General features: G+C 45.1%; 1 protein-coding gene and 1 long non-coding RNA gene across 17 annotated transcripts in view; one reads left to right on the forward strand and one right to left on the reverse strand.

Annotated features, from left to right (window-relative positions):
* The window catches only part of MAP2 (microtubule associated protein 2), a 1,132,493-nt gene that overhangs the window by 177,218 nt on the left and 933,919 nt on the right, over positions 1–21,356 (reverse strand). For 15 of the 16 annotated variants that reach the window (XM_085648606.1, XM_085648602.1, XM_085648605.1 and 12 more), the window contains one exon: positions 16,327–16,388. In XM_085648606.1, coding sequence (XP_085504732.1) covers positions 16,327–16,388 — 62 coding nt within the window. The remainder of the gene's footprint in view (positions 1–16,326; positions 16,389–21,356) is intronic. The other variant, XM_085648607.1, reaches the window with a different exon arrangement.
* Positions 1–21,356, forward strand: part of LOC146857899 (uncharacterized) — a 278,408-nt gene that overhangs the window by 170,310 nt on the left and 86,742 nt on the right. The window lies entirely within an intron of this gene.

The raw sequence follows: 21,356 nt of genomic DNA on the forward strand, positions 1-21,356 counted from the left end.
CTTGCAGCACTAATTGTGCCACCCCCGTAAGAAGCGCTTTAAGACATGTATTGGGCCTGCCATTGCAGCCTGTAATACAGTTTTAAAACCACAATTTCGACCTGCCAAAATAACCCTTTTCACAGGCCTAAACCTTTATTTCTCATGCATATAAGTAACCCGGAAGGTGGCCATAAACAACATTGGGTGGGGTGCATGGAATTTTAAAAAGCAGGACATGTGTTTTTCAGTTCTACATGTTCCTGGTAGTGAAAAACACCTACATTTGTTTTTCACTATTTTTAGAGCTCTCTCTCCCATTGGATAAAATTGGGTTACCTTTTAACAGTGTTCCCCAAACAGTGGGCCATGACCCACTAATGAGTCTCGAGCAGATTTTTGGTGGGTCGCCAGAGTCCAGTTAATAAATAAAGATGCCTTTAAATTCAAAATGTATTGTGACACATTAGCCATGCTTAACCCCTTCGATGCGCATGACGGAGCAGTTCCGTCATGCGCAACGGTTGCGCTGTGCGGATGACGGTAATCCGCGCCGCGCTGAAGGGGTTAAAGGACAAAGGTCAAATTTCAGGCTTTGTCTTCTGCTGCTTATTTATTATCATGGAGATTGGTGTTTACAAACTCCTCTCGCTTTGTACTCAGAAAAAGGAAAAGTAAGTGAATTATGTGACAGTTCTGCTTGGGTACATGAAGTGTAAAAGGAAAGCTGGAGGATGTCATTTTCTTCTAACCACAACAAAATGAAAATACCTGTAAATGAACTGTACACCTTCAGCAGTTAGGAAAGCAGAATTAAGCATTATATTTTTGTAATTTTGAAGTGTGATGGAAACAAACATGTTAGTAGTATCAGAACAAATCAAGACACTACTTGGTGATGCACAATTAATAAATAATTACTGAATCCTGATTTTCACACATTATCATTTGTGTGCAACATAGTTTTATCTGTAAAACTGTATGTCTGGACAAATCTAGTGATCATTTTCATGGAAAATGTGCTGTCAAATAACAATGCGCTACCACTAAATGCTTTATTACATTAGAATATTGCTTGTCTCATGTCCGTTAAAGTTTGGTGGGTCGCGAAAGTTTGTCATACTAAAAAGTGGGTCGTAGTTCTAAGAGGTTTAGGAAGCACTAACTTATTACATTTAATAAGTACTAACTTTTGATTGGGAACAGATAGGAATGTCTAGTTGGGACTCAAATTAATAATTTCTAATTATTTTTAATGGTAAAGTTGGATTTTAAGTCACAATTCTAAAAATGCCACTTTTCCGAAGTTGGAATTTTTTGTCCTAACCATCTGGTGCCTGCTGCCCGTGTCCTGGGTCAGATGACTCTGCATAGCTTGGCAGTTGGCCTTTATGTTTTCCTCCCAGACGGTGAGACAAAGGGGGACTAGTTGTTGGCAGGATGGGCCATCCTGCAAGAATAGGTGAGGCAGAACTGTTTCCTGCCCTACTTACATTTCTAAGGGCTGCCTTCACCACACACAAAGGGGCCTGACACCAGCCTTTTGTCACCTAGACTACCTGGGGTCTTGGCAGGGGAAGGGAAGAACTTTCCAGAACCAGATGTAGGGGTGGCTAGGTTTTAATACCCACTTCAAAGTCTGGCACCAGGTATAAATATTGGGCATCCTGAAATACCTCTTCAGTGCACTACTGGACCTGTGGACATTACAGAAGAAGGCTTGTCTTATTCTCTAGAGCACTGCCCCGCTGCCTGCTTGAGGCCTGCCTTGTTCTCCAGAGGACTGCCCTGATGCTTGAGGCCTTCTGTGATCTCTAAGAAGGAAGACTGAACCTGCTCCCTTCAACCCAGGCTAACCTGAGTAACTCCAAGGATCAGTTCCTGTTCTGAGCCACAGGGACACAACAAGGTCCATAGGCATCCCTGCAAGTGCCCAGGTAACCCGCTGGCCTCTGCTAGAAGGAGTCCCTTATCCCCAAGAGGTGCTTTCCCAGTCATTTAGTCAAGACTCAACCAAGGAGGTACCATGAGGAGATTATGACACCCCATCCGTACAGATTCTTGAATATCTGTAATCCAAAGATTTCTGGAAATTCTTTAGTTGGCTGGTCTTTTAAACAATCCTTCAATAAAAAGTGTCCTCGGAAACATCAAATTCTGATAATTATACAAGTCAACCACCTCTAGTTGTGCATTACTATATAACTGCAATTTAGCCAGTGACTTTTTGTGATAACAGCTATCTTTGTTTTCTCTGTGTGAACTTGTCACATGACTTATTAGGATTGAGGTGATTGTAATTCCCACTGAAATCCTAAGGTGCCTGATCAATCAAGATAATATCATTCACATTAAATGCGGTTTTTAGAGCTTGTCTTTCTTTTTGATGGAAATGTTTGTGCCAGAGAGAAATGCATAGAAAATAAAGGATGGAAAGATGACAGGTAATTATGCAACACTGCTGCAAACCAGTTACAGCAGAAATTCCATTTGGACATTGACTCTCCAAGCCAGTTTGCACAGAAGCCCAAGTAGAGAAATATACTTCTATAAATGATGCTTTTTATGCTAGAGTATTTCTTTAAGAGTGCTTATATGGTGAAGATAATTGGGATGAACATGGACACAGCGCACTGGTGACTGGACTCTGAAATGGCACACTTTATTACACAATGTCTGGCTGTACAGCCTGCTCTGTAAGGCAGATAGGCCTAAAAGTTAGAAGTCCACGTTTTAAACAGGTGGGCTACAGTCATATGCGGCTTTTTATTTAGAGAATACATGTACCACATTAATACGCAAGCAGTGACTATGGTTGGGAAAACTGCATACCAAACTTGCCTCTTGACGTTTGATATGACACATGATCAATGCAGTTTGGTGTTTCTTTTGCAAACATGCATTAAAGGGCAGCTCCTAGTTCTGCATTTCCTCACTTAGAAACCCTCCCATGTTCCAAATGTATATTATTGATGCAAACTGAGGACAATGTATTTGCATGAGAGCAAATGACAACCGTAGCATTGACCTAGGATTTGTAGAGAACTAAGTATTCAACACAAATATTTTCTTTCAATTCCCTAGGATATGATATGTTTTCTAAACTTAATGTCTAGAATTGCTTAAATCTTTATTTCCTCATATCGAGAAATACTGGATTTCTTCAGGCTTATTAACTACAAGAGGCATTATGTGTGAATGGCTGAGATCAAGAATGGCCGTTCTCATGAATACAAACCTCGCCTCCTTGTTTTTCCTTTTCATTTTGATTGTACCAACAGTAAAATGATTGTCTATGAAAACGATTTGTGCCACTTTGGCTACTTACATTGATGATCAGTAGGTTAATGCCATCTAATGAAGATGGTGGATGCTTATACTCTATTTCAGTTAGGTTCGCGAATGACCATTTATTTCCTACTTGTGATGCGTTGAACTGATGCAGGCCAGATATGCGGGTGTGAACCCGCACAGCAGCACCTGCCTTAACACTGGTCATACTTAAAGTAGTTCGATAAAACCAGCCTTAAATATACCACAGTCTTCCTCACTAAAACAATGCACAGCAGAGCAAGGGAAGACATATGAAAGAAACGCTTCAGCTAAAATCTTTTATTGACGTAAATCACCAGTTAGTCTCATCCAGTCTATTTTTAGGTCTCCCCTACGCAGCGCGCATGCGCTGCGTAGGAGAAGACCTTGAGGAATCGATTCAGTTTTGGCCCAAAAACATGCACGTGTTGCATTGCTTTCAATGAAAAACGCCTACACGTTTGGCGATTCCCTTGCGGGAGCGAGCTTTGAAACCATCTGTTTGTAATTAACAGATTGTTCCTGCTCGCTCAAGCAAGGGAAACAGGCGCAGGCCCCCTCCTCTCTCCCCTCCCCCTGCTGCCTCCTCCTCTCCTCGTCTTACTTTCAGCGCAAGGCGCGCCCGCTTCTTTACTCTTTGCTTTCTCCTCAGTCTCCGTACATATTCCGGTAAAATCTATCAGAAACAGTCACTACATATCTTATTAGGTTACCCCAAAAAACTCGGGAAGGCAAATATTTAAAATTTAGCGGCAGTGGTTTTATTGACACTTGAGATGGATGTGGGGTGATCTTACGAAGAAAGACATATGTACGTTATTGGCAGGGACACCAATCGCTCTTTTTGGAGTGTGGCACCCTACTTGGCTCAAAGCCACCTGCTAAACGCAGCATTTGCCCATACTATAGACGGCAACACTACATTACGTATCCTGAGGTACGGCTTTAAAGGTAATCGCCTTGACTATGGGAAGGTCGGTGTGGGGTAACCCGCAGCCTTATCCAGTGTCCAACAGGGTTAGCTCGCGAAACAAACGGCTAGAGGCAATTCAGGTCACTGAACTAGAATCCTAAAGAGCACTCACTCACCCAGGAGCGCCGTGAGACTGGGCAAACATACATGGCAGCACATGGTTGGCATCAGGGGCCTCCCAAGCAAAACAGGAGAGCACGGAAGGGGTTTGTCCTACCATCCTCAGGTGTCACTATCCCCTCTAGATGGGACACTCTGCCCCTGTGCTGCCAGCGGTCCCCTCTCACGCCCCTTTCAGGCTCTAGGACTCCGCCTGGGCACTCTGCACACATCTATCCCTGGAACCCCCTGGCTGTCTTCCAACTCACACCTCTGTCCTTGGGCTGTAACCAAAGATAAAACCAAGGTACTCATGCCTGGTCCCACCACGTCTGTTCCTCTTGTCTCCCCCCTCAGACCCTTACGTCCCTGTGCTGTCACCTGCCCCAACCGTAAGCCTATTGTTCCTATTCGTCTCTACCTCTCTGTGTCTTATCATCCGCCCCACCCTCCCCTCCCCTTGAGTCCAGATCCCCACCTGTCTCCAACCCCTCTGTCTCGAGGACACCAGTTTGACCCCACAGTTCGAACACAAGAACAAAACCCCCACCCACCCCCACCGGACCCCTTTCTGCACCACCAACCGCCCCTGTCACCGGCCACTGAGCTGTCAGCTGGCGCACTGTCACTAGCTGCAAGCAGCCTGGATGCCTGCACTTCCTGGTCCCATGCAAACACCAACTCACACTGGTTGTAAACCTGTTGTTGATTGGCTGGTCGTGCAGGCTGTCCCTGCTTTCCATTGGTTTCAATCCCAACTCCAGCCCACTTGGCCTTCATACTCTAGCTACCTCTCAGTGGAGGTCGGGTCTCCCTTATGATTGGGTGCCTTGGCGCTGCTGGCAACCGCAGTACAGTGAGATTAAACAGGCATTCCAGCCTCGTGCCAGGGCAGCCTGTGTTTCAAATTCAGGAGTTTCACTGGCGGATCCAGTGGTACCTCCTTACTGAAGAATTCCGAGAATTGTGCAAACATTTGACAGGAATGCAACGGCAGCCTGTGCACAAAGGAAATATAAATACGAAGAATGTTATTAAATAATTCTGATTTACATGTATTTGTTTCAATTGCAAAAGCTAGTTTGAAGCGGCCATAAGATAACCGTGCAGCGCTGTAGAAAAAACCACAATTAAATAAATACATTGTAGACAAGTGGTTTTTCTTTGGCTTCGGCCATGAGATGGAAATTACACTGCCCTAAGTAATTTGTACGTTACTTTTGTTTTCCTTTGCTTCACTTCATTATGTGGCAAATAACACTTTCAAGACTCTTCCTTCTTCTACCCCCCCATTATCCTTTTCACTCCAAATAACAGACTCACATGTCCACCACTTAAATGAACTCAAATGTCACTATACTAATCCACCACTAATCCTTTTTGAGTTCCGGAGTAGCGTGCTACATGCCGAAAAGCGCTTCGACGCATCGTCAGGGGTAGTAGGCACTATATAAATACAATAACAATACAGTACAATACAATAACTGCCAGAGATCCCGACTTTGTAACGGGGGAACTGGGTTCGACACTCGGCCTTGGCTCAACATCCTTTGAGTCTGGGCAAATCACCTAATGTCCCTGTGCCTCCAAAAAATGAATGTGTCCTTGTGTAATTTAACTGGTGCTCATCTAAAGCGCTCCAATACCTTTGGGTCGAGTTTGCACTATATAAAACAAAAAAATTGTGACTCTTGTAATGTTGTCAGCCAGTAAATGACAGCTGCAGTTCCAAGGAGTTGTGCACATTAATTGGCAATATAATACACTGAAGTCTTCAATTAGTGTATAAAAACGTGCTTATAATCAATCAATCAATCACAGCATTTATACAGCGCACTACTCACCCGGAGGGTCTCAAGGCGCTAGGGGAGGGGGGGTCCGCTACTGCTCGAACAACAGGTCTTGAGCTGCTTCCTGAAGGCGAGGTGGTCCTGGGTCAGGCGGAGGTGGTTCGGGAGGGAGTTCCAAGTCTTGGCGGCCAGGTAGGAGAAGGACCTTCCTCCTGTGGTGGCTCTTCGGATCCGGGGACGGCGGCGAGGGCGTGGCCGGTCGATCGAAGTTGGCGTGTGGGAGCGTAGAAGTTGAGGTGGCTGTTGAGGTATCCTGGGCCTTGGTTGTGTAGGGCCTTGTGTGCGTGGGTGAGGAGACGGAAGGTGATTCTCTTGTTGACCGGGAGCCAGTGCAGATCTCTCAGGTGTCCGGAGATGTGGCTGCGACGGGGGATGTCCAGGATGAGTCGTGCTGAGGAGTTCTGTTCTGGATTCGCTGGAGTCTCTTCTGGAGTTTGGCGGTGGTTCCAGCGTAGAGGGAGTTGCCGTAGTCCAGACGGCTGGTGACGAGGGCCTGGGTGACCGTCTTCCTGGTCTCGGTGGGGATCCACCGGAAGATCTTACGTAGCATGCGCAGGATGTTGAAGCATGACGAGGAGACGGCGTTGACTTGTCTGGTCATGGAGAGGGAGGAGTCCAGGATGAAGCCCAGGTTGCGTGCGTGGTCTGTTGGTTTGGGTGCGCTGCCCAGGGCGGGGGGCCACCAGGAGTCGTCCCAGGCAGAGGGTGAAGAACCCAGGATGAGGACTTCCGTCTTGTCCGAGTTCAGTTTCAGGCGGCTGTTCATCATCCACTTGGCTACGTCTGTCATCCCTTTGTGTAGGTTGGCTCTGTCGGTGGCGGGGTCGTTGGTGAGGGAGAGGATCAGCTGGGTGTCGTCGGCGTATGAGATGATGTTGACTTCAGTAATCACCTGCAATAACCTAACGCTGTAGTTTCTCAGTTATAAAAAGTATTACAGTTGAGTTATGATGTCATAATACCTGCTGCAAGCACACAGTGTGAAAGAAAGGTCATAGAGCAGAATCACAACTGCTGTTTAAACAATGAAAATAAAAAATGGGGATATTCCAAAGTTTTTTTTTTTCATAACGTAATTTTATTGTCAGCCGATACAAGATTGATGCTAATTGGCCGCTGCTCGCTCCCGCATGACTAAAACCTTGAGATTAAAACCTTGCTTGGTGACAAACTACCTCAGCACATTGACTCCCACAGCAAAGCAATCACCATCAGAAAAAAAAACGAGCATTGGCATAGCCAATAGGTCTTTCTTTGGGGACCTTGTAAGTATTTAGTTATGCAGCACAACATCCTTGGTGCAACAACATCAACTGTTGCATGGCTTAAAACTTATAAGGTCCCAAAGGCTATTGGCTATGCCAATCCTTGTTTTCTAAACTGTCAGAAATGCTTAACTGTTTGAAAGCGCCCACGACAAACTCCCTGATAACAACAGGCATATACTTCCACTTTCAGCAGTCTCTCCTTACAACTAAGCCCTGATTTGCAGACATGGAAAGTCTAGTTTTTCTGAAGATTTGTACATTTTAAAACTCCATTCTGCTAAATTCCTTTCAAGGGAAATTAAACCAAGTCCCATTTGACCTATGATATATGCCAGGCTGTGATGCTGTGATATCATGTTTTCTGGCATTGAAAACTGAGGGCCTCATTCATGAAAAGTGTTGCATCGCTCATTGCGCCATCCTTGCGACACCATGGATGCGCTATATTTACACTAAGGTGCTCCATGTCACAAAGATTAAAAGAAACGTCAGAAATCCTGACGTATCTGATGACGCAGTAATGATGCATTGCTGGAGTGTGTCGGTAAACTGATGCAACTCCAGCAACACGTCATTACACATGGGGCGGTCCCATGTAAAAGGCCCGGCGTCACTCCTTGCGCCTGCTTGAAGCAGGCAGAAGGATTGTGACGGAGTCAAGTTGTAGGAGTGGTGCAGTGAACTCTCATATATTTCACTGCACCACTTCTACAAGGCTTTTTTATGAGGGAACGCCCACCCTACATACATTATACCTGACGCAGGTACAATGTAGCGAAGGGCTTTGCAAAGCGACGCATAGGCCACAGTGTGGTGCATTGTTTATGTCGCTGCGTCACCACAAAAAAGTGACACAACGGCGGCGCAAGCCCTCATAAATAAGGACCTCTCCATTTCTTATTGTCTTTGCAACACCAGATACCTGCCCCTCGTTTTACTTAAATTGCCTCGAGGGAACTAAAAGGCAGTTGTATCTACTGGTATTCTGAAAGAAGCTCAGCACCTCCACGATGCTGCTGAGCCCAAGCCATTCCCTTGTTATCTGGCTACTCTCTATAACCACCGTGCCACTTCTGCCTGGCATCCTGTCACTCTAACAGCTACTGCACAACCCTAAGATTATCTGGCACCTGCTCCCACCTCAAACCTTGGCTTCCCTCTATAACCACCGTGCCCCTTCTGCCTGGCATCCTGTCACTCTCACAGCTACTGCACAACCCTAAGATTATCTGGCACCTGCTCCCACCTCAAACCTTGGCTTCCCTCTATAACCACCGTGCCCCTTCTGCCTGGCATCCTGTCACTCTCACAGCTACTGCACAACCCTAAGATTATCTGGCACGTGCTCCCACCTCAAACCTTGGCTTCCCTCTATAACCACCGTGCCCCTTCTGCCTGGCATACTGTCACTCTCACAGCTACTGCACAACCCTAAGATTATCTGGCACCTGCTCCCACCTCAAACCTTGGCTTCCCTCTATAACCACCGTGCCCCTTCTGCCTGGCATCCTGTCACTCTCACAGCTACTGCACAACCCTAAGATTATCTGGCACCTGCTCCCACCTCAAACCTTGGCTTCCCTCTATAACCACCGTGCCCCTTCTGCCTGGCATCCTGTCACTCTCACAGCTACTGCACAACCCTAAGATTATCTGGCACGTGCTCCCACCTCAAACCTTGGCTTCCCTCTATAACCACCGTGCCCCTTCTGCCTGGCATACTGTCACTCTCACAGCTACTGCACAACCCTAAGATTATCTGGCACCTGCTCCCACCTCAAACCTTGGCTTCCCTCTATAACCACCGTGCCCCTTCTGCCTGGCATCCTGTCACTCTCACAGCTACTGCACAACCCTAAGATTATCTGGCACCTGCTCCCACCTCAAACCTTGGCTTCCCTCTATAACCACCGTGCCCCTTCTGCCTGGCATCCTGTCACTCTCACAGCTACTGCACAACCCTAAGATTATCTGGCACCTGCTCCCACCTCAAACCTTGGCTTCCCTCTATAACCACCGTGCCCCTTCTGCCTGGCATCCTGTCACTCTCACAGCTACTGCACAACCCTAAGATTATCTGGCACCTGCTCCCACCTCAAACCTTGGCTTCCCTCTATAACCACCGTGCCCCTTCTGCCTGGCATCCTGTCACTCTCACAGCTACTGCACGACCCTAAGATTATCTGGCACCTGCTCCCACCTCAAACCTTGGCTTCCCTCTATAACCACCGTGCCCCTTCTGCCTGGCATCCTGTCACTCTCACAGCTACTGCACAACCCTAAGATTATCTGGCACCTGCTCCCACCTCAAACCTTGGCTTCCCTCTATAACCACCGTGCCCCTTCTGCCTGGCATCCTGTCACTCTCACAGCTACTGCACAACCCTAAGATTATCTGGCACCTGCTCCCACCTCAAACCTTTCCTGGCGCTAAATCTGCTCGATGTAACCGTACATAACCAGTGCCTACAACAAAAATAAATCAGCTTAATGTCCTTGTTGGAGCGTTCTGCAGGCAGGAAGATATGTATTAAACACTGGTGTTTTGTAGTTTTAATCAAAGTGTGGCTTATTTCCAATATAGTCCATTGTACTTTGGCATACTTGACATAATTTCCCTAAGGTTCTAGACCATAAATAATACAATTTAAAATAGTTTCAAGGTGAAGCGTAAAAATAAAACGGTGTAGAGTCAGAGTAAAAGCAACAGGAGAGAACTAAAAGGGATCTACTTCTGAACCCCCTAATTTGTTTGCCTTTTGGACCTCCGTTGTGGTCATGCACCCCTAATGGAGTCTCATTCACGGTAATACTCTTTTAAAATGGATCCGAGCTGCAGCCTCTAAAACTAAGGCTAGCCTCTGCACAGCTGGTGTAGGGGACTGAGAGTAATGCACATAGTGTGTGCGTGACATCTGCACACGTGCAGGCTGAGAGAGGAAGACGGTTGACCGAGTAACCCTGGCATTTGCTACAAGTGGCATTGCTGCTAATCGGGCAGTCTCATTTGTTATAATTCAACTGGGGACCAAAGGACACTGCACCATTACTTTTGAATAACATGTCGAATGTATAGTTCATTTTCCACTTTGTGCAATAAAAACTTAAAATGAAATTGTGTTTTGGTTGCTGATTTTTCAGGACGGACCAGCACAGCTGTAAACCTCTGTCAGGGCTTTTGAGGGCGCACACAATCCTGATTTTGACTCTGAAGTCTTTGAATTCTCTCGCCCAGACCCAGTGAAGTGTGGACATGTTGAGGACCCTGAAGTAGGGGGTATCGTGGACTTATGCTGGACTGGACCTGGTATAGTACCCTGAGGAGTAGGCACTATGGGCCTTATTTATGAGGCCTTGCGACAGTTTTGCGCTTCCGTTGCCTCACTTTTCGTAACGCATTGGCGGTGTAAAACATGCCTCCTGTTGCGCCCTATTTACAAAGTGACGCATCTAAGCAGATGCTTCACTTTGCAAACCTCTGCGCTACATTATACCTGCGTCAGGTATAATGTATGCAGGGTGAGTGTTCCCATGTAAGTAAGCCTTGTAGAAGTGACGCAGTGAAATCTACGAGATTTCACTGTGCCACTTCTCGGGTGCAAATTCATCAATATCTTACGCCTGCCTCATGGCAGGCGTAAGACTGAAGCAGGCACATTTAACGTGGGACTTGCCCATGTGTAATGACCCATTGCTGGGGTTGCGTCACTTTGTGATACACTCCAGTAATGCGTCCTTTTTGTGCCTACAAAACGTCAGAAATACTGACATATCTGTAACTCCTTGCGACATGATGCGTCATACAGTAAATATGACGCACCATTGGCGTCGCATGGAGAATGCAAAGAAAAGTGACGCATCGCTGTTTCCACGCAGCGATGCGTCACTTTTCATAAATGAGGCCCTTACTCTGTAAGAGGTGTAATTCCTGGGTGACTAGGGAGCGCAGGGAAGGAGCGTGGTCTGTAATGGAGAACCGCTGGGGCCAGATGATCACGAGGCCTGCGCAGGAGGGCGCCCAGAGCCTGTGCAACTTAGCGGATGCGAAGTGAAGAGAAAGCAGCAGTGGCTTGACAGGAGGCTGTGAGGAGGCTGCTTCAATGATTAGTTGGTCTGAAAGACCCCTAATGTAGGTTCTAGTGACTGGCTCCTGGGAGTAGAATGCCCCAACCCCATAAACATTCACTAGAGACTGAGACAGCACAATGGATTGACTGGCTGTGTGAGCCCTGTTTTGGAGGCCTTGGGCTGTGGACACCACCACAAGTAAAACATCTTAAGTGTGATGGCTCAGATTAATGAGATTCCTTTTGTTTTTCTTCGGTTCCCGTGAGGGACAAGTGTACATGCCTGCGCTCCTGTTATGATTCCCCCTAGAGGTCACGGAAACCGCCCATGCCACAGTGATCTGCAGGGACCGGAAGCAAACGGTCCTTGCCTGAGGGCATCACTTGGGTCTCTCACCATGCACCTGCCAGTGCGTTCTTTTGGTTATTTATCTCAGAGGTGGGGGGGAACCACCTATGCCCCATGATCAATGGGGACCCGAAGCACACTGTCACTACCTAGGGACCCCATGTCCCCTCCTTCATGGCCCTGCATTCCACTCATCGGCTCCACACGCCGAAGAAGACAAAAACATGGGGCGAGCAGGAACAACCGCATCCACTGCCCAGGAGCAGACGGTGTGCTGCGTAGGAGCTGCAGCATGGCTTTCCAGGGTTGTGTATGGAGCGCTCCAAGGAGGGGCCAGAACACCCATATGAAAGAAAATACAGAGCACGTGTAGTTAGAGAAATTAAGCTGTCAATGAAGCTTAATTGAAGAAAAAAGATAAAAGAAAGTAGCAGCCTTCGCACAAGGACAGGAGCACATTCTAGTGGTGAAAAAAGAAAGCATCTTGGAGAACACAGCAAACAGGACGACAGAGCCTTTGGCTGAACTGGAGGCAGGTGCTCAGCACCAAAACAATGAGTCTGGCTAAGGGCTTCTGTTAAGAGTTAGCAGGGAAACTTAAGATTAATGGATATGATTCTGTTGGAGTACATGTGTAGGTCTGACGGAATTGCTATGTAGGTTTTCAGAGAAGACTTTATGTTGATATTTTTAAACATGTTGCAGGTGTGCTCAAATATGTTTTAAGTCTATGTACGAAGAGTCCTCATGTTTATGTTAAAGCCAGTGTGCAGGTTTTAATGTACAGAGAAATGTGTTGAAAAAGGTTATGAGTCCCTTTTTTTGCTTTGTGAACACTTGACGTGGGCCTTCTGTGTTATTACTGCGAGCCATATGTTGTTGCAATAGGCTTACTTAAGGTGATTGCTGTTTTTGAAAGTAAGGGCTTCCTAGCACGTGCATTGTTCACATCGTACCTTGTAGATAATTGGATCAGAAAAGGTTTTTGATAAATCTTTAGGGTAACCAAGTTGCACCATGGTAATTCTGCAAGGCTCAATCAGAGGGAGTTCCAGTTGTTTGTTTATCACAATGTAAACTTGTATACATTTGTAATTTTGCACAAAGTATTGAGGACCTGACTTTAAGTTTGTCAGGCAGCCTGTTGCCTGTCAGGGTATAGCAAAGTACAATAGATCCAGACTCCGCTCACCATATTTACAGGTTACCACCAACCCGGCGGTGATCTTGGTGCCAAGAGAGGAACCTCTATTACAGTGGTTATTTTGAAGGCAGTACACATTTGGGGCCTGATTTAGAGTTTGGCGGTCGGACTACTGGAACGCTGTTGCGGCATTTGGGTGAATGCTGCCAAACTGGCGGCTTCCTGACCGCCTTTTACGACAACATGGGCTAGCGGTGTTGTCTGAGTGGTGCAACGGCGGCGAAATGCTTCGGATCATGGGGAGCCTGAAGTATATGCTGCCGCCATGGCAGCACCACTTAAATGTCGGTGCACCGTGTACCATGCACCAAGTCATGCATGGCACACAGTACACGCACAACAGTGCAAGCAGAGGGGAGTACAACATGTGCCCCCATTCACACACCCCATGGGCTAAAACACCCTGGGGCCCTGATTGGGTCCCCTTCTGCTGCCTTTCTACCAACCTTTTCATGGCGTGGTTGCCGCCAGGTAATGGTCAGCGAAAAGGCAGATCGTGATCAGCACCTTAGTGCCGGCATCGACACCGCTGCCACAAAACCCACAAAACCACCCCTTTCCCCACTGCAGGCCTGTCGTGATCCAGGATCCTAGCAGTGCTCTTGTGTCGGGCTAGTGGCGGTCCAACCGCCAAACTTGTATTCGGGCGGTCGGACTAATGAGGTTGCGTCAGTTGTACCACCACAGGTACGGCAGGCTTGGGAACGGCGTGCTCGTAATTGGGCCCTTAGTACACAGTCCCCATCTTTTAGGCTGCTGTGCACCAAATTCTTTTGTTTGTTCAAAAACAAACTCCCAAAGCAGGAGTTTGGTTTTAAAAAACAAACCACATTTCTGGTTGCCCTCAAACAGGTCTTGTTGCGAGTCATATAAGTGGATACCTATTTGTGTTACACAGTAATGTCTGAACTGTTGATGGCCTGGGTAAGGTTCGAAAGTGTTTTTTTTTTATGAGCACTTGAAAATATGTCGACTAGAATTATACAGAACGTCTTTTTGAGCTGGAAGTGACACAATATTCTTTAAAGATAGATTCAATATAGCCTGGTATAATGAATTAATGACTGAAAGCAGCACTGGGAAGCTCAAAACGTTTCCACCTCCGTGATTAAACAACAAAAACCAATTAGAAACAAGTATTGGCAAAGCTAATGGTGCGGCCTTGGTAAACTGGTGAAACTTATTATTTTATTTTTTTGTTGCATTTCATGCGACACAAAAGTAAAAAGAAAAAAAGAAAACATCTTACCACCTAAATGTGGAGGCCACATGCTTTTAATAAAAACTTACATTAAAATTGTTTTACCTCTGTATATAACTTTAATAGAACTGTGTGGATGCTTCCCAGCAGGCAAGTATACATTGAACAGGTATTAGAGTCTTTTTTATTTTTTGTGCACATCACAGGAAAATATGATTGTCATTGGTGCAAAGAAAAAGTTCTCTAAGCTTTGAATTACTGTAACCTGAAGACATCGTTTAGACAATTAAGCAAGAAAAAAGGCTATGCAATGGAAAGAAAATACATTTAAGTACTGGCCCACCTGCCCCTGCACTGAAGGGCACTTCATTTTAGGCGAAGGTGCACATGTGATCAGACAGTATGCTGTGACTAACTCTGCAAAAGAGCCAATAGCTGAATGGACTGAGTCATTGTCCTTTGCTGTTGTGGGTATAAGCAAAACGTGAATTAATTCAACAGACCAATGAAGGCTGATCCAAAGCACATATGCTCATACTTATGTATTTGTTATAAGCTACACCTAAAAATGCAACTTCCTGTTTTGTTTACAGTTTAAAATAATGGTGTTTGTCACCAATATCTTTGCCAAGGACATTTGTAAATAGGAACTCAGCGGGGGGTGGCTTGCTAGAGAAGGATCGAACGCCTACATTCAAAGGCCTGAAGGTATGGAAATCTAGTGGCGGCTCCTCCACAATGGCCGGATATTTATTATTAATTCCTACCCCGCCTCACCACTACATTAGTAGCAGCCAGAACTGGGCCCATTGCACATATAATGGGGATTCATAGCACACAAATATAACTATCATATTATTCATACACGTTAAACTATTATTCTGAAAAGCATATGTACGCATTTAAAAGAATGCATATTTTACCACAAAATGTACGTCTTATCTGATGTATCTCGGTACCACTTGGAATTCTGTCTCTGCTGAAGAGAGTACAGCTATCATTTGCAGTCTGGGGGTGAGTGCAAGAAGAGTCGTGCAGTGACATCTTGCGAACTGCCCTCTGGGTCTTTCACAAAATAAGCTTTCCTTGTGGTTGCCCTCACTGTAAGTGCACGTTTGGTATCACAGACCTGGTGTTGAAACCACTTGTTTAAAGTCAAAATTTTGTCATGATGCAAAGTGATAGACGGCACGGATTTGCACCAATCTTCTAGTTATAGGGTTAGAGAACTATGGGCCTCATTACGATGGCTGTGGGATTGCCACTGTCAACCCATGGGTGGCGGTGCTACTGTCATTGGACCCAGCATTACCACTTGCCGCATTATTATGGAGGGCGGATGGTTGGCGGTCGGAGAGACCGTCAGCCACGTATTCAATAGGCTCAAGGAGGGTCCACTATCCCTACAATGGTGGCATAGGCTGCCAGGCACCGTTGTAGGGATTACGTTGCCCCTTCCCGCCTGCCATTTCATGGTAGATTACCCGCCATAAAAAGGCAGGCGGAAATCAACATTGGGGGCCCATAGCGAACCCCCCTTTCCCCATATCTGGTCTGACATGGGCCCTGTGGTGCACCGCATAGTGCCTGCCACATAGTGCAGGGATATGTACAGAGTGTATATTTTGTATAGCGGCGTGTGCTGCACACGTCGCAATACAAAAGATACACATTGCGACAGCCTTTAAGGTGGTCGCATCATGATACTGGTTGCAGGACCACCGACAGCTAGTTGGGCGGTCCTGTTTCCGAAGGGATGGTGGTCGGACGTAATCAGGCCCATATTCTCTTCTGCAGTGATGTTAGAAGTATAACAGAAACATTTCCAAGTGAGAAAGCAGACCTGATTTAGAAGGATTTCCTCCTGAATTGGTAGCAAGATGGCCCCAGGGAATGAAAAGCAGAATATGAATTTGTATGAAATCATTTAAGTGGAATGGTTTTACCTCACAAACAACTTCTCTGACAAAGGGTATACTTTTGCAACTTATCCCAAGAAGCCAAAACAGGAAAACTATACTCACTGTGATTCTGTCCTTTACTTGTCGAAAAGCATTTGGAGTTTGATTTGTTTCGCCGCCTGCTGCTAAGTGATAGGAGAAACAGAGAAAATGAAAAAAGGACGATGGTTAGTAAGCATGACAGTTGCAATTAGCCTTGTAAGTGACCAGATTCCAAGAACAGGCCCTGCAGCGATGGCAGAGTCTACTGGAGCTCTGGACACATATTACATTTATCTTTTAGCATTCACAGACAAATACAAGCAGCGACTGAGGGGAACAGGGTACTCTACTAGCCGGCTGGTAGCATTGGTAAGGATTTATTTACTCCCCACTCCAAAAGATCTCTGATACCTCTCTAATCAGGTTTTGAGTAAGACTGCCTTCTGGACTCTTTCAAGGCCCACCCCATTTAAACATAACCTTCCTGGAAGGGATCATGCCAACTGTGTTATTGTGCATCAACCAGCATAAGTTCTGTCCCTATACTAACCAAACAAATTACAAGTACAAGGATGGTGTGGCTTTAGATATCGCAGAATGAAAGATATGCCTGAAAAACACACCCGAGATGGAACAAGCACCACACTCCCCCTTCCTCCCCCACCGACACACCGACACACCCAAATACAAACACACAATTTACCCTGCCCCATTATATATTGATATTGAAAGTTCCTAATTACAACAAACATGGGAATAAATAATGACCTAGTATAATAAATCTCTTCGCAGATTTTAACTTAATTTCGCTGTTATAATTTCGTCATAAACCTGTAACCGGTCTGGTGTTTACTTTGCCGTCATTTAAATAGTCAAGCAATATATTTTAACAAAATGTCTCTTATCTCTACAAACTGGTTGATTGAACATTGTTCCCTTACTAGAAGAAACTCCTTATCTCTTTTTAGAAATATGGAGTTAGTTGAACTCTATGCTTTTCTTTCCTTGGGATTAACTCCTCTCATTGCATTGCTTTTAAAAACCAACCTCTGTTCATACAGCGCATGTCCTTAAACATCAATTCTTATTTACATACTGTAAACATCTGAACTAGGCGCATGTGTGATCTTAGTAGCGTGTTACACCCTCTTCGTAGTCTCTGTTGGTCCAATATACTCACAACAAACACAATGCTACAGCATCATAAAAGTTAAATTTCTGAAGTACAAGAGCTATTCATTCAATTTAATCACTGCAGGGGAAGTGCACTTAGAGGACCTTCCGAAACCTCAATTCAAGCCACTTTCCTGCCGGTTCATTCGTTCCTGCAAAGCTAGTGTTGTAGAGCACCGCGGGTAAGACAGAGCAAGGAAGACGAGAAAACAAAAATTTTAAATTGCATTTTAAGAATCCTTGGAAAAAAAGACCGAATAGCACCATCTCTTGCATTTGTTCAGCCACATTGGTTGCTGCAGTCTGCATATATCTCTCCTGAATTGGTGGGCCTCCAGAGGGACGTAAGAATTCCCAGTTGCCTAACAACTTGTTCTGCCATTCTGCCAAAAAGAGAGGGCCACTCTTCTGTTGAGAAGTCATTTTCCTTCTCCACGTCAAATAAAGCAGCCATTTGATTGTTATTTCCCATTGCAGTGTACTCATGCCCTTGCCTATGGTTCCAAGTGCTACAGTAGACAGACAACTGCAGAAATGTGACTCACCTGAAAGGAGGACAACACCATTGTTGGAACAAAATATCTTGATCATGGTGTCACAAAAATTCATTGAAGCTCTACCGCAGGGTTCGCTGGGCAGTCCCTTCTCCAGTAACTGGAAAGGGCATAATAGCCACTAAAAGAACAAACAAATCTGTGGCCTAAATTCCCTAGGTTGAACTGAAGCTGCTGTTGCCCCTGGCATTCAGGCAGTGAGGTCACAGTGGACTGTCTGGTACCACAGCCAGTCACTCTGTTTATGTGCTCAGTCCTGCCTTGCTGACCTAGATAGGTTAGATCATCCCTCAAGAAGAGGTCAAATATTAATGATAAATACATTATTCGTTGTTTATTAAAAATTGCTTCCTAGAGTATTCCTCCTTCCTTTTCTTGTAACTCTTTATGAAAACAGCTGTCAATGCCCTAGTGTTATTATGTACGTGGGCAAAATACAGCTGGACTTATCCATTCATGGTAAGTGTCTTCTTTCTGTACACTGGAAGAACAGAGAATTGTAGAACAGGGTAGGAACATGATCAGTTTTAGAAGGGCTGAGAGCCAGTTCTATCCAAAACCAAAAATACTTGTAGGGTTAGATGAAGACAGGAAACAGTTAGGGTTTGAGATTTGCATATTTGTTCACTCTTTTAAAGACTTCTAACAACACAATCTTTGGTAAGTTACTTGAAATGTGCAGTATTTCTGGGAAATCAAATCAATTTTCTCGCTCTTTCACAAGCATATTGTGTGATTTCCAAAAAGGTGCTGCACACCCCTGTGCATGAAACCATAGACTCTTTCAGTTCAAAACCATGACATTACATTTCCTGCTTCCCTGGCCAGTGGTACATGACAAAGCAATGGTCAAAGTGACAGCTCCTGTTACAAATGTAAAAATTTGATCTCTGCCAAGACCATTCCAAACCTTCAAAATGCTTTAAAAATATTCTGAGAAATTGTCAGAGAGTGGTGCGGGCCAGCACTAGATGGATCACGTGGCATCTGTTGTGAGAGCTAGGCAAAGAAAAATACCAATCAGAGGAAATTAACTTTTCATTTCCTACTTCAATATATTGAGAATTTTTCAAACGTGCTGATTCATGAGCAAAGTGGGACAACCCAGAATGCTGTGTGAGATAAGTGTAGGAATTCTGGGAAAGGAATGCGATTCTATATGCGCAGGTATCAAATGTTCTTTAGGCTCTGTCCAGTTCATGAGACATGTTGTAGAGAAAGGCTGCCCTACCAATCAAGAAGTTGAAGAGGTATGAGGAGCAGAGTGGGTCATTATTGACAGGAGCCGGATTTCTCCACCTGTGTTTTGATATTCAGATGGTTCAGATAACTGCCACCCATTACGCTGTGGTTATTCAGAGAGGGGCTGTCAGATTGCTCACTTATGGTTTATCTCACTTTTTGGGAGGAGAAGTAGGTGTTTGCCATACTTGCTCACTTGGAAGCAATACCTAAAGTGGCATCAAATAAATAACCAACTTTCAGATTGTTTTGGGGTGTTCAGAAGTTTGAGGTCTAGTGCGTTTGTGCCACATCTGCTGACTGTGTAATGCAAGAACAAATCATAAGACCTCCAGCCACACTTTTAGTCAAAACCTTAATTGGTTGATTCTCCCGATTATGCATAAATTAGTTCATAAAACCTGCCTTGGGTGAACACTTTGGTGCCTTAAAAAAGCACAACAATCCTAACAGGTCTAGTGGTAGAACGCAGGAATTGCATCTTTCAGAAGGACGGTTCCTGATGAGTTATTTGACATTAAAATATCTACCACTTGCACTATCAGAATAAATTGAATATCACCCAGCAAGAGAAACAGGAAGCAAGGAGGAACGTTAAAAAGTAAATCCGACAAAGAGAAGAAATAAAGAAACGAAGAAAGCGATAGAGAGAAACACAGAGGAAGATAGAGAAAATAGAGAAAAAGAGAGTGCAGCAGAGAGACAGATATAATGAGTGTGTTTGAGTGTATATTTTTAAACGAAATCACCAGATCAGGAAGATTGCCTTTTAGAAGCAGGGTTTTTTAAGTGTCTAATAACTTTTTTTGTTGTTTCCACTGTATTTCACTGGGGGCAAATTTGCGATTTACTTGGAGAGCAACATCCTACGGAAATAAAAAGACTGCAGTTGTGAAGAACAACCCTGTTAGGTAAGACATAGGGCACGGTTTACATAAAGGTCATAAACCTACGCATGGGTGCTTTCAGGAATTCACATGCATACCCAGGAGTACACCTGAAACGCTGTCCATTATGCAGACTCCTGGGAATCTCATGAGACTTGTAGGAGCTCGTATTCCCTCTAAACAAAGTTCTCCATACCGGAGGAACCGCACAGCGGGAATGGAGATCTCTGTGCAAATGCTACTTATTCTTTCTTCTGTGGGGAAAGCAAGTAAAAATCCCTTTCCTTATTATCCAGAAACTAGAGGGTGATACGTTTTGCTTCCCACCTTGGAAGGGCAGTTACTGCAGCCTGGTGCTAAACTACCAGGGTGATAAGGGGAAGGAGAGGAGTTTGGCAACGCCCAGAAACATACAGGTTTGTTGGCTTCCCAAGTGTCCAAGGCAAACCACGCCTTGGTACGCCCACTCTCCATTCCTTGAGTGTCATTTATAGCTGCCGAAATCTCTACACTCGAGATGGAGGTTTCTGCCCCCGGGAATGAGTTTATGCTGCCAGGAATCCCTTTGTGAATTTCTGGTATGCATAAAATACATTAAATTCAATCGTAAACTTATATTTATGACCAAATTTACCTTTCTGAATATGGTCACACAATATAGATGAAAATGTTGCAGTGAATCACAATCCCATTATGTTGTTGGTGAGGTCCGGTTTATTAATGTAAGCAGAACCCCTCAAAGGTATTATAAATAATAAATCGAGGGCTTCATTTATGAGGTTTTGGCACAGGGCAGTGCCGCAAGGAATCTTGCCGTAAGGAATCTTGCCGTACTGCCCTGCGTCAAAACAAAAGGGCAGGAATGAGCCGCATCTATAATATATGGCGCATTCCTGTCTTTTTCCCCTGCGCCGGCACACGATGGGTTGCCATGTGTCAATGCAGGCATCCTTGCGCCATGGTGCAAGGGTTCCTGCATTGCGGGGCTAATAGATTTTGTGCAGGAAGGAACACCTTCCTTCACAAAATCAATCAATTCAGGGGATTTCCTCTTTCTATGTGTGCTGCAGAATAAAAACATTTCTCTTTGGTGTGTCGCCCTAAGGCCACCCCTATGATGGCGTTAGATTCTGACACATTCCTAGATTTATGATTTCACTCAAGTCTGGGAATGCTTCAGATTCCACGGGTGTTGCGTGGGAACACCCACAGCAACATCCATGGAATGTCCATTTCATGCAGTGTTCTGCGTGAA

Source organism: Triturus cristatus, chromosome 3_2 (assembly GCF_964204655.1).
Source record: "Triturus cristatus chromosome 3_2, aTriCri1.1, whole genome shotgun sequence".
Lineage (NCBI taxonomy): Eukaryota > Metazoa > Chordata > Amphibia > Caudata > Salamandridae > Triturus > Triturus cristatus.